Source organism: Mustela lutreola, chromosome 3 (genome assembly GCF_030435805.1).
Source record: "Mustela lutreola isolate mMusLut2 chromosome 3, mMusLut2.pri, whole genome shotgun sequence".
NCBI lineage: Eukaryota > Metazoa > Chordata > Mammalia > Carnivora > Mustelidae > Mustela > Mustela lutreola.
Window position 1 is genome coordinate 72,774,613 of NC_081292.1, and position 17,885 is coordinate 72,792,497.

The 17,885-nt window shown below is 43.9% G+C and overlaps 1 protein-coding gene across 7 annotated transcripts in view; it reads right to left on the minus strand.

Moving 5' to 3' along the window:
• Positions 1–17,885, minus strand: part of CHD7 (chromodomain helicase DNA binding protein 7) — a 186,714-nt gene that overhangs the window by 116,822 nt on the left and 52,007 nt on the right. For 6 of the 7 annotated variants that reach the window (XM_059166377.1, XM_059166378.1, XM_059166372.1 and 3 more), the window contains one exon: positions 5,233–7,068. The exons of the other annotated variant lie outside the window; for it this stretch is intronic. In XM_059166377.1, coding sequence (XP_059022360.1) covers positions 5,233–6,894 — 1,662 coding nt within the window. In that variant the 5' untranslated portion in view covers positions 6,895–7,068. The remainder of the gene's footprint in view (positions 1–5,232; positions 7,069–17,885) is intronic. 7 annotated transcript variants of the gene reach the window in all.

A 17,885-nucleotide genomic window follows, 5' to 3' on the forward strand; every position in this document is an offset into this window, starting at 1 on the left:
CTCTGTACTGTCCTTCTAGAAGGTTCTCACCCGCAGCCACCGTGCACGGAGACACATTCCGTTGTCTGCTCTCCTCCCAACCCCATGGTGCCACATCCCTGCCAAAAAGCTCCCAGTGCCCCCCACAGGCACAGAACCTGCCCACAAGGAGACGACACAGCTTCCTCTCCCACATCCCAGCCCCTACTTCTCAATGACACTGCGGCATTGGGGCGCCATCTCCGCACTATTTCCTAAGCCTTAAACTCTTCTCCCTCCTCCCCCTTTCACCCAGCCTCCTCTCAACCCGGACTGATCCCTCACTTCTCACTGAAGCCATCATTTCCCCCAGCCCATCCCCGCCCCCCCAAGACCTCCCACCTCACCCTCACTAAGAGTGGAGTGGAAGCTATTTCCAAAGCACACAGTGCTTATTCTTGCCGAGTGCCTTCCATGGCAGATGCCTGCCTACACCATCCACCCCGCTGCTCCCAGCAACCCCACCCCCACCCCAAACAAGCTGTTTCTGTCTCTCCTAAAGGGCAATATTATTGGGAACTTCAATATCTGGTAACTGTTCCCTAAAATCACAGAAATGAAGGGAAACAACTCTGAGAATAGTTAACACTGCAATAAGTGTTTAAGTGATTTTTTTAAACTTTGCAACAAGCAATTCTGAACACTGGCCCAATGATAATTTTTGTGTCCCCACCATGTCTCCAACACCATGTTAAATATTAAAAGATATTATTGCTAGTCTTGCTACATCTCAAACCAGGGAGGTAAATCTACCCTCATTTTACTTCTTTAAGACTCTGTTTGCTGATTTATTTACAGAGAGAGAGAGAGAGAGAGAGAGAGAACGCGAGCAGGGGGAGGAGGAGAGGGAAAAAAATCTCAAGTCAACTCCAGGCTGCATGTAGAGTATGACACAGGGCTTAAGCCCAGGACCCTGAGATGATGACCTCAATCAAAATAAAGAGTTGGGCGCTCAACTGACTAAGCCACCTAGGCACCCCAGCCTACCCTCATTTTAGGGAAAAAAACAAACAAAACAAACAAACCAAGGTCCTGAGGTTAAGCCACCTGCCCAAGCTCACAGGGCCAGTGGTTAGTGGTGTTTTCACTCAAAAGCTGCAGACTCCAAAGCCTGTACGCTTCTCTTCATGCTGGTGGTTCTGAGAATGGGACTGGGGCTCTGGGGTCCGTGCAATGGAATCTGCCTCCCTCTCATTCTCTCTAAACGAGCATAAGCAGACTCTTCTGAAGGCCCATAACTGGCACGCAGACTCTATGCAGCAGCAGATGTCAGAATCCAACATTTGAGAAAATGTAAAACAATGCTTTTCTTTTTTTGTTTTGTTTTGGGAAACAGTTGTTTTTCATTTAAAATTATTACTGATGTTAACACACAATGGCTTATTATTTTTAAAGTTTGGGACGCCTGGGTGGCTCACTCAGCTGGGTGACTGCCTTCCACTCAGGGCATGATCCTAGAGTCCCAGGATCGAGTCCCACATCAGGCTCCCTGCTGGGGTGGGGGGGGATCTGCTTCTCCCTCTGACCCTCCACCCTCTTGTGCTCTTTCTCTCTCTAATAAACAAAATCATCAAAAATAATGAAATAAATAAAGTTTATTTATCTACTTATTTTTAAGTAATCTCTACATCCCACGTGGGACTTGAAATCACAACCCCAAAATCAAGAATCATACCCTCTTCCTATTAAGCTGCCCTGGCTTATAATTTTTAAATTATCAACAAGCAAATATTTCAAACTGTCCTCAGTTTAAATCTAAGACAATAAATATCAACACATATAATCCACTAAACGAAAGATCTGTGGAGTCCTCAATAATTTTTAAGCATGTAAATGGGTCCGCAATGAAAAGGTTCAGGAGCTGATATCCTTCCTTACTATCTACTAAAAACAAATATAAGCTAGGTTTCTTTCTTCCCTTGTAAACTATACCAAATAATCAGGATAGTCTGGAGCTAGCACCAAAAACTATGGCCACACTCCACAACAAACATTACAGTCCAATGAACTCGGCCTTTCTAACATTTTCCTTTGTTGACTCTTCAACAAAAAGTTAAATTCATCTTTAAAGATACTTCTGTGTGTTATATAACTAGAAAATACCTGTTCAGAGACCATGAGACATTTAAAAGGCACAAGTTACATTTTTAAAAAGTGAAAAATTCAAGCTAAAAAAGCCAACCATCCTATCTGAATGTGGAAATTCAGCAAATCACATCACTGATTTCAACCTCATCTGGCCATTCCCCTGCTACACAGCATGGTTTTGAACCACCATTCTATCATATATGAAATGCAAAATAATTTCAGTAATTCTAAAGCAAAACATAATTAGATAGATATATTTGCTAGAGCTGAATGTGAGTCACTCACAGGGAGAGAGAGGTTTTTAGGATTATGCGACAGCACTTCGAATCACCACATCATTATCCTCATCACACCTGTCAACATGGGCTAAAGGAGGGGAAATATTTGCACAAATCAAATTTAATGTTTCATAACTCAGGCTATATTTAATCATATTTAACCTGTTCCTTAAAAATAAAAAATTTTACTTTGTATTTACATGTGAAATGACATAATTATAAAGTAAGGTCCGTATTGCAGGAGATCAGAACGAAAGCCTGGAGGAGAATTAACATGAGTATACCCCATCAGCTGGCACTATGCTAAGCACATGGTATATATTAATTTCAACTACCTTTTGGGACAGGTACTCTCTCTCCTATTTTGCTGATAAAGAATCTGAGGTTCAGAGAGGTTAACTTAATGCCTGAGATCACCAAGCTAATAAGTAGCAGAGCTGAAATTCGCACACTTTCCTGACTATAAAGTTAATGCTTTTCACAAGATTTTATACCTCCCTAGAATTATTTTCAGAACTGAGTGCTTCGAAGTCTGAAGAGAATGAAATGAGAAGGCAAATACGACAGACAAAACATTTTTAAGGGCAACTGAACTTAAATAAAAACACCTCAAATGTACTTGTTTACAAACATCCCTAAAACAGTTCTGAGTTTGTCCATAATGGCATACCCAAGAACATGGCACTGGAGATAAAGGGAGCTATATCTCGTGTCCCCCAGAGTCTAGAACCTATGAAACCCTCCAGTCCTGAGCGACTCGAACGCCATGCGGACTCGCATCCATCCTCTGAAATGGCTGTGGGGATGTCCTATACTCTGAAAACTAGAGAAAGCTGGAGAAGATCAACAATTCCCACCTAGAGGTCATATTACAACCACAGGGGTATCTTCTTCAAACTGTGCTCGTCCTCCAGCGGAGCAAGAAGATGCTGGAACAAGAAGTCAGAACCATTGCTCCGGAAACATCCCTTATCCAATAAGATGCTTTCTGAGAAACAAGAAAAGAAAAATTCCTGGAAACGAAGTCACATTCATTTCTGCCCTAGAAAGCACCCCAGCTGGCTGGCCTCAGGGATGGCACTTTCAGTGAGTTCTGAAGAGGGGCATCTTGCCTTGAGATTGATAGAAGGGCAAACAAATTAGCAGGGTTCGATCTTCTCCACTAACTCCTCTGCACACATGTCCCCCCCTGAGGCTCTCTGCTTCCAGCCTCTTGCCAGATTGGCTTTCTCACCTCCCCTTTTACTTGGTGCAGGAGCCACAGGGCTCACAAGTCCTTTCTCATGGGCTGTAGGTTGGGTGTCTGCTCCCAGGGGAGACAGGGAGCAACTCTCTCCCAGGCAGCTCCCACTGACCTCGGGGGTCCTGCTGAGAATATCCCAGTGTGCCAGATCTCTAGGAGCAGTTTCCCCCAAAACCCCTACGTATTCTCGTGTCCCGGGTTCCTAGGAGACCTTCCTGATCTCCACTCTCCTGCTCCCACCAGGGCTGAGGCTTCAGAGTCTCTGTTGTAAACATCTCTCCACTAGGGCTACCCCACACAGATTTGTTTCCTGACCAAAACTTTCTACTTTCACATTGCTTTAATCTCTTCCTTTTCCACTCATCAATCCCCGGTGCAAACTGTCCTTGCAGCCCTGCACCAGAGGCTCAAGTTCAACTTCTGGTCCCCCAGGTTTCTGTGGACTGTCTAATCAATACCCCGAGCTCCCCCCACTGAAGCCTGAATTCCTTAGAACAGAACACAAGACCTCCACCATCTGGCGTGCCCTGTGGCAAACTCCAGATCCCATGTCCTCAGTTATCACATCATCCCCAAACCAGAAATGCAGTCCTCAGCTCACTTTCCTGGCTAAGTCCTAGCCAAATGCCAACCACCCACATCCCCGGGTATTTCCTGTCTCTGGACACTTGTCACATAACCAAGTGTAGTCCTTCGGTAGACTTCTCCTTCCACACCGATTCTAAGTTCATTAAGAACAGCTCTAAGATCACCTCCTATGCCATCCAAACTTAAGTAGAAATCATGGTAGAAGACCTGTTTCTGAAGAGCGTGCAGAATGGTCTGTACCTATACAGATAACAATATAACTTCCCTAGACTGAGGGCACAAACACCAACATTTATAAGGGACAGACATCTCTGTGACTACAAGGGCTTGAAACGTAAATGTCCGCTTGTAAACTCGGTAGGACAACAAAAATGCCAGCTTACGAAAAGGAAGACTCCTGTTGTGGTGCTGGGTACCCAAATCTCTTAGAGACCAAACATTTTCTACAGATTAATGTCGCCTATGATTTTCTACACTTTGCAATTTAAGTTCATGCTAGCTGGTAAAATAAATCCAATAGCTGGTAAAATAAATATTACAGAAGAACACATTTTGAAGCTTCCCAGGGGGAAAAAAAAAAAAACCATAATGTTCTAAAAGAGGTGGGAGGGACTGCCACAAACATGGAAAACTTTGCTGGAAACCAAGCTCTGGTGTGTTCTGAAACCAGACAGGCAAAGAGAAAGAACAGGAGTCCCACGTCCCTGTCCCCGCAGGCAGCGGCAACTCCCGCAAGCAGAGCCCAGGGATTAGGTATCTAGGACATGTCCGCAACACCCCCCCCCACAATGCCTGGGACAGAAGGATTTGAGATGCTCTGAGTCGGGGAACAAACACATAGGCCAGCGAGTGAGACACTCCCGGAGAAAACTGAGATTCTCGCACAGCTTACAAGATAAAAATGAAGGCACTCGTAACGAGAAAGCTTTCTGCGAAACTCGAAGGAAAATACCTAGTAGGGAAGGTTACCGTGTTACCCTTTCTACTGCGAGGCAGGCAGGATCCGAGTTCCCTTACCTGAGGCACAGGCACTTTCTGCGGGGTGTTCTGGGGTGATGGGTGGAGCTGTGCCCAAGGCTGGTGATGTGGGTGTGGGGGTGAAGACTGGTGGTGCAAGCCCGGGTGGGGCTGCATCGGTGGGCAGGTTGGCAACTGCTGGAAAGACGGCTGCTGCCCAGGATGCTGTTGGCCAGGCAGCAGTCGTTCCTGGATCGCTTGGGGATCTGCAAGGCCAACACCGGGACAACCGTTCGGTCTCATGTGCCCGGCCAACTCCCTCGGTGCTGAGGACATGCCCATAAACGGACGAGACGGTTGCAGGTTCCTGGGGCCCATATTCCTCTGTCCGATTCCCATGGCACCGGGGGGCTGGTGTGGCGGCTGAGGGTGGGGCATATTTGGATAACTGCCAACTTCCATCGGCATCCCGGCACTTCCGGGCCTGACCTGCGGAGGAGGAGTACCTGCCGGATTACTCATCGCTTTCATGGGTGACATGGGAGGTGGAGAGGCGTAAGTTCCCTGAGGCTGTGAAGGATGCATAGTTTGCGTGTTCATTTGGTTAAGTGAGCCGCTGGGGTGGATGGGCTGCTGGTGCATTAGTCCTTGACCACTGTTTGATGGGAATCCTACAGCATTGGGGTATCTTGGTACGGACTGATTCATTGGAGTATTATTTGTAAGGCCTAAATTTTGATTCATCCCTGTATTGTTAACTAATCCCTGATTTAGGTTACTGTAAGGATATCGAGAATACTGCCCTGAGTTGTTTATAGTAGGTGAGGGGACTGTCTGGCTCCGAGAACTAAAGGTAAGGGTCTGTGGCCTCACGGCCCCTTGCTGAGGAGGATTAGGGGAGAATCTGGGACTGTGGGCAACGGATTCTCCGTGGAGAGCAGTAGGGGGGTGATGGTGGAACTGCTGCACTGAGTGACGCAAGGAAGGCGCCATGCTGGGGCTCTGCGGGGGCACGTGGGACAGGTGGCCGGGGCCCGACGTGGCAATGAAAGGACTGCCCTGACTGAGGCTCTCCTGGCCTTGGGGAAACTGGCTCATCCTCTGCTGTGGCTGACCGTGCTGCTGCATGGAAAAATCCCCACGGGCCATGTAGCTGCCCATCTGCTGCAGGTGCTGAGGGTGGCCCTGCGCGGGGGGCCCCGATGGGGCGGGCTGGGGCGGCTGCGGCTGGGGCTGCTGCTGGTAGGGCGCCCGTATCTGGTCCGGCACCTGCACGGCCCGGGGGCCCCACATGGAGCCGCTGTCCACGAAAGACTGCCCGTGCCTCTCATTCTGCAGGCCAGGGTAGACTCCCATCTGACCGCCACCACTGCCGCTGTGGGGGACCTGAGGGACCGGAGGGGCGTGATACTGCGAGTGAGGAGACGCGAGCCCGTTCCCAGGGGCGCTGCTCATCATCCTGTTTGGCTGATCCATCAGATGCATCTTTTGTTGCTCATACTGATTATAGTGATCGAAATGGGTCAACTTCGTCTGATTCTGATTCGTGGAGGGATGATGGAGGGACGGCTGCAAGGAGGCAAAGCCCTGGTCTATCGGCATTTGCTGACCCATGGGGTTCACGGGATTTTCAGGGTAACCACATTCTCCAAGGCCTTCGAGGCCTTCACTGAAGATATTCCCATCCTCGCCAAAAAGACTCATCATTCCCGGATCCGCCATCTTCTTCCAACACACGGCTCCTCCACACTACAGCTCAGGAGCTTGTCTGGGCTTCACCTCACCGAGGTGTCTGTCCTCAAAGCCTATAATCCTTAACTAATCTTCTTCATGTCATTCCGTATTTCTTTAATTCTCTTGGACCCTGCAGTGTCAGGCAAAGTCTGGATATAGGTCCTAGAAGAGAGCGGGGAGTGGGGGAGGGGGGCGGGGGGGGGGGAGAAAGAAAACAAAGAATTAGGAACAAATGATAAAAACTGCCAGTATTTTACACATTTGAATTTGGTTTCCATCAACAATACTAATCTAGCCCCCTTGCTGAGCTGTATTTTATAAATCTAGTTCACTTTAAGAGAAACTCATTAGCTTCTACCAGAAGCATTATTATGATCGGTTACTTAGAAAGCAAGCAAAACACTAACCTTAACCTTAAATTAATCCATTCACTCCACTTCCTAGCGCTCCATTCTTGGATGGAACAGAACAAAAGAACACAACATGAAGCAGCGGCAGCTGCCACAGCAGGCAAGCAGATGCATGAATATAGCCAAGCAGCCCATCTGCTGAACTAAAGCCCTGGAAATGCTCTGGTTACCAACAGCCCGCCCTTAACCTTATTCCCCTGAGCAGTGTAATCAGATGAGCAGCCGCGGCACCGAGGGCTGTGAAAAGCTCAACTTAGTTAAATTGACTAGAGGATTATACAAATAGCAAAATCAGTCATTTCGTACAAATTAGATATTTTCGGCTCACATACATCTACGTGACAGCAACAGAGGTGTCAAACGAGAACATGTCCACGATGACGTTCGACAAGAGAGCGTCCGTGATGATGGTGGGAAGCATGCCCTCGAACAGTATAATAACCTCATAAATCCATTACGTTCAATGGCAGGGATATACAAGTTGCAGAAAGAGAAAGTTTTCATTCTGCAAGAAGACCAATTTCACTCATGGCTCTGGGCCCAGCGTGTCCCCACTCTGCACTGGAGACTGAGAGGTCCGATCACAGGTCACGGTTCCCCAGCAGGTGCCAGACCCTGGGGATGGACCCAGAGCCCATGTGACCGCTCAGAGAGACCCCAGCTGCATGGAGTTACTAGACGATGACTGTTCTCATCAGAAGAAACTGAAAACTCCTCCTTCCCCCGCCAAACCGGTCAAAACTGAAAATCACTTTAACGCAACAAAGTTCAAATTATCCATGCAGGCTTCCCTCTTGCTTTTTCCTCTTCAGAGATAAGGCAGGATGAGAGCCGTGGGAGAAAAGCAAGACCGTCAGCATCCTGTGTTTATGGCACCAGGTATATATGCTACCTACTGCTCTACATTTTATTTAAACGGTTCCTAAGAGATTTTGCGCATCTGATTAAAATAAGCAGTTAAAGAATGCTTCACCAATCAAAAGAGGAAAGTGTTTTTGTCGAACGCTAATTAAATCAACAACCTAATAAAGAACTAATTCACATAGGAAAAATGTCCGAAATCTTAAACATCTTTGGAATTTAACTCATTTTTCCTCTTTCAGAAGTCTACGAAGCATTGTGATACTGCCCAACTTGAAAAAAGCAGTATCTTGCTGAAGAATTTCAAAAGTGATGTTAGAAACAGGCTCAGTCATAAATTCTACTGACACACTTCGATACCAGCATGGGAATGAAGAACGGGCAACCAGCACTGCTGAGAACTTACCGGTAAGAGAGAGAGGAAGAAAACCCAGTTCTGCCTGTCCTACTCTAACATATTCCTAACAAGGGGAGAATTTTGCTTACAGAAAACGTAAACAACATTCCTGTTCACTGTCAGAACTACAGACAGAACACCTGAGAAGGTCTGCAGGTCTGCAGTGTTCAGGTGACAGCTGTCAGCTAAAGTCAGAGGTCTCCTCACTCCGCCGCTAACTGCCATGAATTTTCTGATCGACTTTCTCCAAAACAGAGGTCAGAAGGGTGAAAATAAGGTGAGCATGAAAACCATTTTATTTACCGACATGCTGCTTTACTACATGACCACTTTCGAATCCAAAATAAAGAGACGCAGAAATCTTCAGTGCCAAATGCATCAAATATCTATAAACTGAATTTCCCTCTGAACGGCCTAAGCAGTCGGTCTTCATTTACTGAAGACCCATTCTAGCTTTCAAGGAACTAAATCTTACAGTGCACTTGCTAATAGCTTAAACTAGCCGTGCAGACTTACCACCTACCAAAGGAACCTTTCAAATTAGCTTAAGGAAGGTACCGTCTACTCATATGGACGGATGGCCTTGTTTCATAGGTTAACGGCTTCCCCCTCCAGGGTCCCCCACGCATCACAGGAGGCAATGCCACTGCGTGCATGGGGCTCCCCGCCAGCTCTGGGGGACAGGCACGGATGGGGAGGGGACGGCCTGGTCCACTGAGCCCAGAGGCACAGCCAGCCTGGAGCAGCAGCTGCAGGCGTTGACGTTGACGCTACTTTGTATTAACTTAAGGCTGAGCAGAAAGGAGAAAGAGAACCTGCCTACAGGCTCCGGAAGGGACAACACAGAACACTCACTGAGAGTAATCCTACCTGACGCATAGGCTTCCAGTTAGCCAATCTTTCCGACAAAGACTCACTCCCATTTCCCAGCAGCAGGAAAAATGACAGCACTACCTGGTATCCAGCAAACGCACCACCCACCACAACTGAGCCCACCATCAGGTGAGCTCTGGGCACAGGCGTTCAGAAACTGCAGCTTGAGCCTGTCATTAGTGACCGCTCCTGCGTGCCGGGACGGCCACCACCACCCTTCTGCCCCTTTTCTGACCTCAAGACTTGGCTGGCGACTATGCTAGGAATCCATCTGGTAGCTGGATTTCATATTTCTGATCTGAGCTAATCTAATTAATTTATTTTGGTCTTTTTTAATTTGATCAAGTCCATTTGAATACCCACTTTCCTAAGTCACAGCTGCAACATATAATTTTGTTTCTATCAAAGATATTCATTTAGAACTCCTTTTTGGAGGCTGGCCGCTTCTCTACATTCAGTATCTACATTTTCTATATCTAGATAGATCAGTTATTCAATGAGCCATCAAACCAGAGCCATGTCATTTTAAATTTTGTAGTAGTCACATTTTAAAATTAACCAAAAAAGAATGAAATTATGTTTAATAATAAATTTTATTTAACCCAATATATGCAAAATATCACCACTTCATAAATGGATGAGATCGTTTACACTTTTTGATACAGAGTCTGAACCCAAAGTATGTATTTTATACTTGCAGCATATCTCAATTTCTACTGGCCACATTTCAAGAAAAAAATGTGCACTTGGGGACAGCAGCTACCATGCTGGACAGCATAGTTACAGATTATTGAAAAGAAGACTAGAAATTCAAGTTGTCAGTGGTCTCTAATAATTCTCATAATTATCACTCAGATAATAAATATTCAAGTTGTCTTTATGTTTGATTTGGCTTTAAATAAAAAATCAAGCTAAATCCCAAATCGCATTTACTTATTCAAAATACATGTACTGAGTACCTACAACGATTTAGCCACTGATCTAGGTACCAGAGATATATCAGCGAATAAAAACAAACAAAATTCCCTTTATCCTCATGGAACTCATCTGTAAATGATGACACTTAGAGAAGAAAGATTCGGAGGTAATGAAAATTTAGGATAACATTTTACAAAATATTTCTTGGGAATTTATAATGACAAGTGTTTTAACTATGTGTGATATTAGATAGTAAACAGTACGGAAGCATACAGTGAAAGCATAATAATGTAAGTTTCCACGGAGTGCCCTACTGGGCACGGGGTATTTTCTGAGACAAGAATGACAGTGCAGAAAGCGCATGCACGTCTGGGGGTGAAGAGGGGCCCAACGAGACAGCTCAAGCAAGAGAATCGCCCGCCTGCAATAGAGACCTCACTGTGAAACCTGTTATGAAAAGCTGAGAATTAGCAAGTACTTTGGGGACCTTCTAATCCAAACCCCTATTCCTCTAACAGATTAAAGAACCCTTTTATAGACTAAGAGAAGTAAACGTCTTCTAAAAAATATTTTCATGACTAACAATATCCAAAGACGAAAGAGAGATGTATGGAAGAAATGGCAGCTTACTAGTAAGAGTAAATTACTAAAGGCCTAAATTGGGGTCTGTTTTGTTCAGATAAGTCACTAAATTGCTGACACCAACAAACAGAAGAGAGTTTCCTTTCAGACAAATGTTTTTAATTATACTATTTATAATTTTAAGGAAGCAACCACCTATTAGCACCATATTGAGGCTCCTGGTTGATTCTTGGGGGGGAATAAGCAGGATGAAAACCGGCAGATCCTACAAAACAAGTAAGCCGCATGCAGAGGACCAGGGATGAAAGCAAGAGGCGTACAACAAGCCACGATGAAAGAAATAAGTTGTGCAAAAATATATATTAATATCTTGAAGTGAATTTCTGACCACTTCAAACTTACATAAAAGATGAATGCTTAACTCCGCTGCTCTTCCCAGAGTAATACGGCAGTTCTCCAGCCAAGCTTCAATGTGGTATCACAGTGCCTGGGAAGCCGTATTTTCCACAGTCCAGCCACCTCTTATCCAATTGTGTAAGTAGAGTGCTACTCTGGGGCCAACTTTTTTCATAAATAGCCAACATATATGGGCAAGTGTGGGATCAAAGAATAACTGCCTTTTAGATGATGAAGACTATTTTGTGTTCTGTAGCCTGATTTGTAATTGTTCTTTTTAAGTCTCTTCCCCCCCACCTCCAAAGAGCCTGAGGCATGTAACGTGACTGTGACAGTGATTCTTGGGATTGGGTAAAGCATGTATCAGCATTTCCGTGGCAATGTCTAGCAGCTGGAAAAACACATGTAACCACCCGCAGTACAACCTGGGAAGAGGCCTCTCCATCATCAAGGTTACAGATCATACCAAAAACAGGGAGAATCCATGAGCCGATGGGTGAACACACGCACGATAAAGGACTCCGCACCGCTGAGTATTCATATTCATGGATCTGCTATATCATGAGGCCTGTGGACAGTGATGCCCGCTAATGGCCCCCAAGAGCCACTTGGAAAAGAGAAAGTCTACCCAGGCCAATGTTCACCATGGGAGAAGGTATCCAACAGAAATTCCTCCAAGTCAGAAACACCAGTTGATCCCAAGTCCATTCTAGATTTCCCTCATGGATCAATTGGTGCCCCTTCGGAAGCCCCCACCCCCCACCCAGGGAAAGACCACATTTTCTTCCTCATTAGTATGTTCAGGCAATGCCAATATGCTATGGATGGACTATCCCACACAACAGCCACGAGCCACATGTTGCTATTTAAATTAATTAAAACTAAATAAAATTTAACATTCAGGAACTCAGTCACACAAGTTACATTTCCAGTGCTCGCTGTGCATATATGCACAGTGCATACACGGAACATTTCTGTCATCGCAGAAACACCTATGGACAGCACTACTACATATTTCTTGTTAGAGGTAACCTTTTTAGACAAACACCATATTAGATAGTAGAAATTTTCTTTGATGAAAAATATTTTCTCCTGTTCAGAGTTCAAAGCATTCCTTCAAAGGTCCATACCTACCCCTTGTAATGAAATTTATAGTGCCTATTCCATTTAACACATTTTATGTTAATTAACTATTTTTCAACCTATAAAATTTCTTTGTGTTATATCACCCAACATATATTTCTATTTCTTAATGAATTAATTTTTGTTATGTTAAGAATGAGTCTCAACTATACAAAATACAACCCTTAAGAATAATTAATTTCAAAATCCTTTTCACTTATAATTGCCATATTACCATTGCCCTTTAATAAAGTATTTGCAAGCTTAAGTTTTATAACCAAGAATCTATGTAACTATAGAGTAAGGCTACTATTTTCCTTATGGGCTTTGTATATTACTTTCATTCACAATTTTATTGGAATTGAAAAAAATATAGAAAAAACAAAAAAGGACTTGAAGTCCTTCAGAAGATCTATGCTGGTCCAAGCACCCTATGAAAAATTTTTTTAAAATAATTTTTAAAAAGGTAAAATTGCATTTACAGTTGGCTTCCATTTATAACACTAGATAATCTCCCAATTTTCTGGTATCAATTGAAGAGATACATTTTGTACAGGAAAAACTATGCTCAGAACTGACGTTGTATGAAGTGATGGTGGGCTTCACACCGGCATTCATTCATTCATTCATTTCATTCATTTAAAAAATATTTAATGAGTGCCTACCCTGTTTAATGCATTTACCAGACCTCAGGGACAGAGAGTTGAACAGGACAGGCATGGCCCCTTCCCCGTGCAGCTTGCTATTCTAATAAATGCCCCTTGGATGGCCTGCATATCCCAGCCACCAACCAACCTGCTAACCCGGCCTGCCTAATATCCCACAAGTGCACTTCTCTTGGTTCACACCGCCTCTGATGAAGTCAGGCCTTCGTGTGTTAGTCAAGGACAGAACATGAAAGGCTGGCTGTTTCTCCCAAGTCCAGTCTCGACAAGTTCACCCAGCTGACAGAATGATCTTCCAAAACACAAAACACATCATCTTTCTCCCCTGATTAAAATCCTTGAAGGAGTTTCCACAATTCGCATCAAGTCCAAATGCTCCAGCATGGGGGAAGGCACTTCATAATCGGATCTCTGTCAACTCCATTCTAACCCCCAAACTCCCCAAGCACAAATACCTGGGCTGGGTCTATCAAACCACGGGAAGTTTACCAACAAGCAAACACTCACTTCCTCACACCTTCCTTGCCTCCCCACCAGCCTCCTTACCCCTCTATCCTCACCCCATCACTATCCAGTCTGCCATCTTTTTCCTCTCAGTTCCTTTGTTACCACCTTTGTGGGGAAACTTCCTGACTCTCAGCCCTTCTCCTCCTCCGGCTGATTTGGAAGTCCTCCCTAGTATTTGCGCTGCACTGGGGAAAGGGCTACAAAACCACTCAGCACAGTCGCTCTCCTCTGTTTCCTTTGCCATTTTTGAAGGGGGTCCCAGAAGTGCGGGCACTTCCTAGGAGCTGCTGAGAGATGCAGAATCCTGGGGTCCTAACCCAGACCTCCTGACCCAGAATCTGCATTTTATTAACATGCACCCCGTTGATGCCTACACAGATGAAAATTTGGGAAGTCCTGCTCTCAAGACTCAGGCCCTCCAGCAGCTGTGGCTCTCAGTGCTCCTCAATCAACACGAGAATGAATAACCAACAATGAATAACTCATCCCAAAGAATTACAAAGCAAGTAATACAAAGTTGTACTATCTTACTGTTTGGGAAAGGTAGTCCTGGCATTCCTGACCAACAAAGAAACAAGACTAATGCTGACCTCATCCAGAGAATTATGAGGACTCCTTAGTGACAAATTTTAATTTGCAATGGTTTACAAGGACTGGGCTCTAAAAGTGGCTTAATTTTAAAGATACATCCATCTGCTTGCCAATCATTTTACATGACCCGCCGCCCAAAACTGCAGTTAACATTGATAGCTAACACCGTGTTACCTAACACACTATTTCACAGGTTTCTTGCAGAAATCTTTCAGTTATTTCTACATAACTTTGAGAGTCTGCATATTCTGAACTGCTTTTCAGATAAAGATGGTTCTTTTTTCTATATAATGTTACTGTATAATACATGGATGTCCTGCTGATCACAAACCATGGGGCCAGTGGTTTCCTCCAAGGCAATCCATGAAACAGCACTCAGCTAACAGTTCATACCAAGTGCATGGCAACAACACTAATTTTTTTTTTTTCTAAACTGGCCAAAAGGTACATACTGTCCTATAAATAAGTTGTGCCACTACACCACAAGAATCCTGGAAATCAATGTCCCGTAGAGAACAAGCTTTATGCCCTGCAATTCCACACTGAATTATCACTCTGAAATTATCTCCTTCAAAGACTAAGCCCACTGAGAAGGCAGCCAGCAGACAGCTAACCTGCTTGTCCCACCACAAGACATAAGAACAAGTCCATAGTGACCTTCCTTCCATACACAACTTTGCATGGCCCAGCAAAAGACCAGTACATTCTAAAAGCACTGAAAGTATTCAACATAATAAGGCAAAAGAAATGAGAACAAACACCTATAAACATATCTGTACACACCATATCCATATATGTAAACAAGATATGTATCTCTGTAAAATATGTGAATCTACCCCATCTTCTTAATGCTATCTTAATTGTATTACAGACAAGGAGGAAACCAAACAGAGAAAGGTCCACAAATAGATAAATGATAATTTTTTTAGTGTAATTTATCTGGGACAGGGAAAAACTAAACTTCAGAAAAGTATTTCAATCCACCTAGCAAGGATGTTTATTGGACAGACTAATGGAAGAGTAATACGAATTTTACAAAATTTGGTCACTGCTGGGTACATCTAGCTTAATACTGTAAAATATCCTGGCATACTTTAAACAAACAAAACATGGGTGATCTATAAAGGCAAATATGTCACATGTTTATTAGCCTATTTGAAAATATATTTCCCTATTCGCTCTATCTAGACCTATTTCAAGCAACTGACTACACACACACACACACACACACACACCCCATCAGGGTGAGAAGAGAATAGGAGGAGGGAAGGAAGGAGCTGCCTAGGGCCACCCTCTGTCCAGGGGCGCCCTGCTTGTCACAAACCCTTATAAAGCTGATCCTGAACCACTGAGAGATGCCACAGGGGGACACAGGCTACAGTGCTGAGGGACTTTAATAAAAAAAAAAAAAAAAAAAAAAAAAAAGGCAGCCAACTGCTCTTGTAAGAACTGTGTTTTCTGTATACTTACTACAGCTGTCACTGATTAACTGATCTGGCAACTTCCTACATTCTTTTTCATTTTCAAGGGTTCTAAAAAGTTGAAAAGAGGATCTTGTCTCATCTGCCAGGGGGAGTTTAAAAACTCCCAATTCTGTACCCAACTCTGCCTGGTCTGAAATGCAGAGAGAGAAAGGTTGTAGTAAACAGTGTTCTCTGATACACACTACTAACATTCTTTTCCTTAGCAGAGGGGGAAAAGAACCTTTGGCAATATCCCAGCTGAAAATAATTTATCATCTCTGCTAGAGAGGAGCACATGTGAGGAGAAGCCTTATCCATCATGAAGAACCTCAGCACAGACACGGGCCAAGTGTCACAGGACGCGGGTAGAGGTCACACGGGAACCTGGAAGGTTTTTTTAAAAAAAGGAATTTCATGCAAAAGAGGAATACACAGGACTTTGAAAATCCAAATTTCTATCAGGGAAGCAAGTGATATAAAAGTGACAAGGAGCTGTAAAGGAAAGCTGAGGAGGTCCTTGGAAAAGCGTCACAAAAAAAGTTATTTTGGAAAACTGCACATGCTCTCAGAAAGGTGAGTCTAAAGGGGGAAAAGGAAGAAAACAAATGTCACTTATTCAGTAACTACATTAAATCTCTATTTCAATATAAATTATACCAACAAAGGAAATGGAACTAAGGCTGGAATACATAATAAACAGCTTCACATCCATTATATCGTGATATTCTGACTTATAACAAGGTTGGAAACGTTTTTTTCTGTGCCTCTGCCACTTATAAATGTAAGTTGGTTCTACAATGCCACCATCATCACAACTATTTGATAACCAAAACCATTACCAAAAACTATTCCAGGGATGCCTGGGTGGCTCAGTCATTAAGCGTCTCTGCCTGTGGCTCAGGTCGTGATTCCAGGGTCCTGGGATCAAGTCCCACATCGGGCTCCTTACCCAGCAGGGAGTCTGCTTCCCCCTCTGCCTGCTGCTCTCCCTGCTTGTGCTCTTTCTCTCTGACAAATAAATAATTATTTTTAATTAAAAAAAAAAAACTGGGGCGCCTAGGTGGCTCAGTGGGTTAAAGCCTCTGCCTTAAACGCAGGTCATGATCCCAGGATCGTGGGATCAAGCCCCACATCGGGCTCTCTGCTCAGTGGGGAGCCTATTTCCCTTCCTCTCTCTCCTCCTGCCTCTCTGCCTACTTGGGATCTCTGTCTGTCAAATAAATAAATAAAATCTTTTTTAAAATTTTTAAAAAACTATTCTAAAATATAACAACTTATAATCAAAACCATCAATTTCAAGCAGCTAAACAAGCCCGATATATCTTTTTTTTAAGATTTTGTTTATTTATTTGAGAGAGAAAGTGAGACACAGAGCATGAGCAGAGGGGGGAGGAGCACAGAGGGAGAAGCAGACTCCACACTGAGCAGGGAGTCCCCGATGCAGTGGGGCTAGATCCTAGGACCCTGAAATCATGATCTGAGCCAAAGGCAGACACATAACCAACTAAGACACTCAGGTACCCAAGTCTGATACACCTTTTAGCCAAGTTAAACGTCTTCATATTTGCACGTGATAAAGGACAACAGTTTTCTCCATAAACTCTATAATTTAACTTTACATTTTCCTGTGTCCACAGCAAAGGCTCAACACTAAACAAGCCCTTTTCCTTGTTAACCCAGAAGTTTTCTGAGCTTCCTTCCCCAGCTAGCTGAGCACTGTGCGCAAAATGAAATATCTTTTATACTATTCTAAGCAAATTCATTCATAACCCAAATCTGTCCCCCCATCAAATTACAATACATTCTGCAACAAATTCCTGTATTATTTTACTGCAGCACCATACTATTCTACGTTGCTGAAAGCTGACTGTAATGGCCACTTCTGCCTCAAATATTTCCCCTAAAACTCATTCAATGAAACATATCTCAGATTAAGTAATTTTTACATGAGTGTACAAGATGCCTGATACTAAGCTGTTGTTCTAACTGGTAGGTAAACTTTATATTTCAGATTGAAAAGAGATCCCACTGATGTAGTTGGGAATTTCTACTTTGTGTTCGTTTTGATTAGAGATCAATATTAAGTTCACCTCGAGTGAGCAGGTAAAAGAGACTGTAACATGTTTAAAACAAACAAAAAAAGGCACAGTGAGAAGAGGAGCTACTACCAGGTGAGACATTTATTTCACATAAT